The sequence below is a fragment of the Oncorhynchus kisutch genome, linkage group LG23 (assembly GCF_002021735.2).
Source record: "Oncorhynchus kisutch isolate 150728-3 linkage group LG23, Okis_V2, whole genome shotgun sequence".
Lineage (NCBI taxonomy): Eukaryota > Metazoa > Chordata > Actinopteri > Salmoniformes > Salmonidae > Oncorhynchus > Oncorhynchus kisutch.
The window spans coordinates 28760035-28767119 of record NC_034196.2 but is presented as its reverse complement, the minus strand read 5'-3'; the positions used below and the strand labels follow the sequence as shown (position 1 = coordinate 28767119).

At 45.1% G+C, this 7085-nt stretch overlaps 1 protein-coding gene across 1 annotated transcript; it reads right to left on the bottom strand.

Moving 5' to 3' along the window:
• Positions 1 to 3452: 3452 nt before the first annotated feature.
• Positions 3453 to 6780, bottom strand: LOC109881234 (beta-crystallin A4). The gene is made up of 6 exons (XM_020473386.2): positions 6578 to 6780; positions 5390 to 5433; positions 4654 to 4772; positions 4305 to 4446; positions 4050 to 4192; positions 3453 to 3660 (listed from the first exon to the last, which is right to left on the bottom strand). The coding sequence occupies exons 2-6, from the start codon at positions 5426 to 5428 to the stop codon at positions 3513 to 3515; spliced, it is 591 nt and encodes a 196-aa protein (XP_020328975.1). The 5' UTR covers positions 5429 to 5433; positions 6578 to 6780; the 3' UTR covers positions 3453 to 3512.
• Between the last annotated feature and the right edge of the window lie 305 nt (positions 6781 to 7085).

Here is a 7085-nt window from a genome sequence, read left to right as displayed (position 1 = left end):
TGTCCCTAGAATATATAAGCAAACAGCTGGAGGCAGGGCTTTATCCTATAGAGCTCAATTTTTATGAAATGGTCTGTCTACCCATGTGAGAGATGCAGACTCGGTCTCAAACTTTAAGTCTTTAATGAAGAATCTCTTTAGTGGGTCATATGATTGAGTGTAGTCTGGCCCAGGAGTGTGAAGGTGAACGGCAAGTCTCTGGAGCAACGAACCGCCCTTGCTGTCTCTGTCTGGCCGGTTCCACTCTCTCCACTGGGATTCTCTGCCTCTAACTCTATTACAGGGGCTGAGTCACTGGCTTACTGGTGCTCTTCCATGCCGTCCCTAGGAGGAGTGCGTCCCTTGAGTGGGTTGAGTCACTGACGTGATCTTCCTGTCTGGGTTGGGGCCCCTCTTGGGTTGTGCCGTGGCGGAGATCTTTGTGGGCTATACTCGGGCTTGTATCAGGATGGTAAGTTGTTGTTTGAAGATATCCCTCTAGTGGTGTGGGGGTTATATCCTGCCAGGATCGGCCGGGGGAGTGGGCAGCGTTCGTGCCCTGGGCCGAGATGGGCTCAGAACTCGCTCCTCCACTCCTCCTCGAACCTCTCCCCCTTCCAGTGCATACTGGGGTACCAACCGGTTCTTGCACCTTGGCATCAGAGTCAGACCGAGATTCCTGCAGTGGACGACTGGTTCAGGTGCGCGGAGGAGACATGGGACGCCGCCCATGTTCACCTCCAGCGGGCCGTACTGCGCCATAAAGCCAGCGCAGACCGTCACCGCAGTGAGGCCCCGGTGTTTGCTCCGGGGGACCGGGTCTGGCTCTCTAAACCCGCCCCTCCGCCTGCCCTGCCGGAAGCTGGGCCCGTGGTTTGTGGGGCCATTTAAAGTCCTGAGGAGAGTGAACGAGGTTTGTTATAGGTTACAGCTTCCCCCGATTACCGTATTAACCCCTGTCACGACTTCCGCCGAAGTCAGGTCCTCTCCTTGTTCGGGCGGCGCTCAGCACTCGGCGTCGCCGGTCTTCTAGCCATTTCATTTTTTCCCCCTTTTTTCCTTTCATTTTCCCTTTTTTTCCCATTGTTCCTTGCATACCTGGTTTCAATTCCCTCATTTACTTGTTGTGTGTTTAACCCTCTGTTCCCCCCATGTCTTGTGTGGGATTGTTTATTGTAGAGCTTGTGCACGTTCCCCGGGAGCGCTTGACGGGTTATTTTGTGACCATTTATTCTTGTTGTTCTGGATGCCGTTGGTTTTGCTTAATAAATCTCCGGTTATTACCAAGTTCTGCTCTCCTGCGCCTGACTTCTCTGCCGCCAATTACGCACCCCGCTACAGTAAGGCCTTACCTTAACCAAGCTTTTTTCCAGACAATATCAGGAATAAGCATGTTCCAGAAAAATGTGCCTCTAGGCGTAAGTTGGTTCTGTGAATGTAGAATTTGTCTTATGTATATATACAACAAGATTTCTCAAGTAAGCCCACGCCTTCCAAACTGAGTTCTGGATAAGCTTTTTGATCATTACCAAAGCTAAGATGAGTTTTCATTAGTGTAGTTAAACCACTGGGAACGGCTTTAACCACAGAAATAAACTCTCTGAAAGGTATTTGAAACTCATTCAGTGTTATAAATTGTTCATATGTAAGAATATTACCCCTGTTGTCAAAAACATCAAGAACAAAGTCAATATTCCTCTCATGCCAGCTGAGGTAGAACAATGACTTGTTCCTTACAGGTTTGTCTGAATTATTCAAAAAAATTGCTTTATGTGGGGAAAAATTCTGCAGGAAACATATTTTACTGGCCATTAAATCTTGTTGGTGAAACCTAGCCAATTTAGCGGGTAATCTTTCAGGAATATAATTACATTTCAGTAAAAATTGAAGACCTCCCAAATTATTAAACACATTATTTGGAATGAAATATCATATTGTATCAGTATTGATCAAGCATCTTTTCAACCATTTGGTCTTGAAAGTGTTATTTATGTCAACAAAATCGAAACACTTCTAGACCGCCTTCAGCTCTTTTATTAGAGAGGACAGATTTCTTTAGTTTGTGAGACTTATTTTTCCAGATTAAGTCAAGAAAGGTCTTGTGGGTCTCTTTTCAAGTAGAGGGATTTACAAATACAGGTAATGAGGGGTACACAAAATGAGACAGTCCCTCTGCCTTGGACAGAAGTACTCTCCCAAGTATAGAAAAATCCCTTTATAGCCAATTATTAAATCTATTTTTTGTTTTCTTAATTTTAGGAGAGAAATTCACATCTTGTCTGACTAAGTGTTTTTTTTTGACAGATCTATTCCTAAATATTAAACACAGACCTTTACAGGAATATTTTCTATTTCTTTATCATCAGAGTCAAATAAACATAATATTTCACATTTAGAAACATTCAGCATTAATCCTGATGCAATAGAAAATGCAGTTATAGCATTAAGGGCATGTGCGACCTGGTCTTTGTCTCTTAAAAAAAGAGTAATATCATCAGCCAGTTGGGAAATGTTGATTTCTTTGTTAAATATGGTTAAGCCATACAAATTTGCATTATTCAGAATATCTAGATATAGAAGTTCCACAACCAAAATAAATCAAAATGGCAAAATTGGGCATCTCTGTCATACACTTCTGTTGGTACTGAATCTTTTGGATCTATTAAGGTTTTGTAACACAGAACTATTTATATCTTTGTAAAACATGCACATGATTTGATAACATTTTCACAGAAGCCAAAGAGTTTAAGTGACCTAAAAAGAAATTAATGTTCAATTGTGTCAAAGGCTTTACAGATGTCCAAAAATTAGGCAACCGCATCTGAGTCAATTGCATCTGAATAATCTAGAAGGTCAAAGAATAAACTAATGTTAGAGTTTATGTGACGGCCCTTCAAAAATCCAGTTTGAGTCTCATTTATAATGGTATCTATTCCTTTCTTTAATCTTTTGGCATAAACCAGAGCAATCAATTTGTAATCAACGTTGAGAGAAGGGTCTTTATCTGGCTTCGGAATCAGTGAAATATGGCCCTGTTTCAAGTGGAGACCATTTCCTCATTTTCAATGCAATCTTGAAACATAAAAAATAGGTTATTCTAGTAACTCTCAAAACTGTCTATAGAATTCAACTGACAGGCCATCAGGGCCAGGTGTCGTCAATATGATATGTGTGTGATTCTATCCAGCAATGTGCGTCATCGCACCGTTATATTTGATTTAACCAATCCGCATTTTATTATGATATTTAACTTTTATAGAGGCATCACTGGAGACGTAGCGCCCCCTGCCGGCCAGTGAAGGTATTATTGTCAGAAGTACTCAAACATGTCTAAATATCCCTCTGTTTAATTGTTTGTTTGTTTATTTATTGAATTGTTTGTTTGTTTCTCTCTAGCTATATTTATCTCATAGTACCATTTAATCTACAGTTGACATACAATCAGAGAGGCAGAATCATGGACAGTAGGTCAGTGAGGTTTTAGAAAGACAGTTTATTCAGCATTGGGGATAAGCTTGGGGTAACGGGTGAAATTACTGCTGAATGCGGCGGATGGACTGGATCTGAGGGGTCTGGGAGTGGGAGCCGAACTCCCTGAAGTGCTTGTACTCGCCACAGTGACGGTCACACTCCATGATGTACTGGTAGCCGCGGTATCCGGGGTACTGGTAGCACACGAAACTGTTAGGTAGAGAGACAGAGAGATTTCAGAGTCAGTTGGCGGAAAGGGATACCATGAGGCTAGGGAAGTAGTAAAAAATGAAATTGTAGCGAGGATGAGAGAGATTCATAGAGAATGTAAGAGAGAGAGGCAGATTGGAGTGAGCGCTTGAGAGTGAGTGTAGTATTACGTGTTTTACTTTTCTATTATTTCTCTATTTTCTTTCTCTCTGCATTGTTGGGAAGGGCCGTAAAGTAAGCATTTCACTGTTAGTCTACACCTGTTGTCTACAAAGCATGTGACAAATAACATGTGATTTGATTTGAGAGAAGGAGAGAGGGTGAGAGACAGGGTGAGAGGGAGATGTGTTAGGGGACTGGGTGAGAGGGGACTACGGCTGGCTACTCACGCTCCAGACTGGATCCTGAGGGAGCCGACCTCGTTGTTGCACCAGCCCATGGCCTGAAGGGAGGGGTAGTCGTCACTCAGCTCGCCCTTACGACCCAGGAAGTTCTCGCGCTCATAGATGGTCATACGGCACTCCCTGTGGTTCTGGAGGGGAGAGGACAGGGGGGATGTCAGTTAGTCAGTCAAGAGGAAGAGTGTAGAATAGGTAGTGGTAAAAAGAGATATGGATAGAGAGAGTGGTGGTTGTGTTACTCACAGCGCAGGCAATGGGCCTGAAGGAGGTCATCCTCTCTATGTGGTAGGCATTGCTACCACTGAAGGCATCGCACTGGGGGTACTCTCCTCTCTCCAGCACAAACTGCTGGCCCTGGTAGGAAGCATGCTCATAGCCAATCCAACTATAGGAGAGAGGGAGAGAAAGGTCAGGGAGGGAGAGAGGGAGATGGAGAGAAGATGGGAGGGAGAAAGGGAAGAAGTCAGAGATTGCGTCGATATCATCATTTTCCCCCGGCTTCTCTGAGCAATAGTTCTAAAGTCTGAAACCATACAGTGCTAGGTGAGTGTGTCTGCGTGTGTATGTGGATTTGTGTGTGTTTTTTACTCACGCTCCACTCTCAATCCTGAGGGAGCGCACGGTCTCAAAACCAAACTCCATCACATTGCAGCACTCGGAGGTGAACTCATGCCGACGGCCCTGGAAGCACTCCTCGTCGAAGACAATGATCTGAGAGGGGCAGAGAGAGAGAGACATGACTTACGTACTCTATCTATCTATTTACCTGGACAGGTTAAAGCTGAGGTTTGGGTGCAGACACAAGTATCTCTACAACTACCTCTTTAAAGCTGGGATATTGGTCAATTTGGTTCTAATAACAGTTACATGAACCTGGATAAATGGACCAATCATATGAGACTATGGTAATGCAATGTGGTCTGTTTCGTCTAAATTTGGGCAGGGTGTAATCTGTTCAGCTGGAACAGAAATAGTGTGTCTAGACCCGAGCCTGCTGTTATGACAGAATTGTCTCCTGTGATAAACGGTGTGTACTGAGCTCAGCCTGTTTCTCACACAGCCCTCTGTTAAAGAGCTTTCCTGAACACACAGGCAGGCTATGCTCAAATACTTAACAAATCCATCCTTCCTTCCCCTCTTCCCTCCTTGGGGTAATCACTGTTCTGACGTAGCTGGATAGATGGAAGTACACTACATTGCTTTCAGATCATTGACTACTGCAAGAAAGGATGAATTGTAGAAGTTTTGAAACAGGGCCAGAACAGACCTTTACATAATGCATTGAGCTGTGCTGTCATCCATACACTCAGTTAATCAGTCTCACATACCTTCCAGTGGCCGGAGAACTTGGTACAATGGTGAGTCATCTTGTCTGGAATGAGAGAGGACAGATAGTAGGACTGTTATAAACAATTGTAGTCCTACAAAGTGCAGAATGTGATGAACTCGTGATGAGAATTTCTTTCCCACACATTCATACTCATATTACACACACACACACACACACACACACACACACACACACACACACACACACACACACACACACACACACACACACACACACACACACACACACACACACACACACACACACACACACACACACACACACACACACACACACACACTCACATTATTAACACACACATACACAGTGCCCCAGACACACAACAATGTTTAGAAACAAAGTTTGCCCATATCAAAAACTACTGAGCATCAAAAAAATATATGGGTGAAAATTAAAACACAAAAACAAATAAAATAGCTGGTGGAGGGAGAAAATGGAGAAGCTTTGTGCTTCAAACCCCAGAATAGTTTCCAATGGCAGGTTAGCACAGCAGGACTCCATCCATGTGTGTAAACTATTCATACTCTACGACCACAGCTACGCTATGCTTTTGTACTGAAAAGGCCTGTACAGCTCCAATGCTCTAGAATGTGAAAAGGCTGGTTTAGCTTTGTATGCAGGGCTAAAAGGCTTGATTTAACTATGTGTTGTTCGGTGCTGAAACGCCTGTGAGGTTAGTATCCCAGCGAGCCGAAAAGCATGAGCTGTGGAGCAACTGGCCTGGACAGCAGGACCATTGTGTGAGGCTGGATTGAAATCATCAGCAGCTATTTACACAGCCCCGATTAGAATGAGGAAAGTCCAGCTGGCCATGGTGCATATCCAGGATACTACTCTGTCTATTTTTTCCCCTTTTTTTCCTGTGTCGATCTAACCATTTTTCTCGTCTCGTGTCTATTTACCCCCTTTTCCCTCCTTTTTTTCTCCTCTCTCCATCTCTCTTTCTCTGTCCATCCTATGTCAGCGCCTGGTCTCTGTTTCCGCCACCCAGAGTTAGGCCTTTGGGCCTGCTAGGCTGCAGTGCGAAGTGGTGGGGGACAGACCAAGTCAGTATGGGGCCTGCTACCCTACCCTGGGTACTCTGCCCCGCTCAACATGCCTGCTTGCCTGCCTGGCTTGCTGGGTGGATGATCAGGCTGGTGCTGGGTGGGACAGAGGGACTCACCTTGCTTTGATGCCCTTGGCTGTCCTGGAATGAGAGTGAGAGGACTCACGCGCCCCCACCCTTTTAAAGCCTCCCCTGGCAAGGGGCCACGCTGAAAGCTCCGGGTCAGCAGCGGGGAGGGGCCTCTCTTTGTCCAACCGACAAAAGCAGGGGTAATCTATAGAGGGCCAGAAGTGCAGACACCACAGTATCACCCAGGGCAGGGACCAGATATGGGGAGGAGAGAAGGGCACTTAGAGAGCATGTCAAGGGGTGAGGAGGAGGGGAGGGGGATGCCCTCAAAGCCATGTACAGTAGCCTACACTGTTGATTTCTCTCTCTTCTCACGTCCTCTCTCTCCCTCTCTCTTCCTAACCATCTCTCCCTATCAACCTTCTCGATTTCTATCATTCACACCTCACGTTTTCTTATGAGTAAGTAAACTAGCTAGCTGTGTCCCCAACGCCTAATGGATGACCCTCCCTACCTCCCCTCTCTGTTGACAAGCTTGTCATGTCCTTTACTCACC

What these genes read in the sequence shown, in the direction of transcription:
- LOC109881234 (XM_020473386.2), bottom strand. Translation starts at nt 5,428, where the DNA reads ATGACTCACCATTGTACCAAGTTCTCCGGCCACTGGAAG. An exon ending in AGTTCTCCGGCCACTGGAAG is followed by an intron (nt 4,773 to 5,389) that starts GTATGTGAGACT and finishes TGCCCCTCTCAG; the next exon opens with ATCATTGTCTTCGACGAGGA. An exon ending in CTCAGGATCCAGTCTGGAGC is followed by an intron (nt 3,661 to 4,049) that starts GTGAGTAGCCAG and finishes TCTACCTAACAG; the next exon opens with TTTCGTGTGCTACCAGTACC.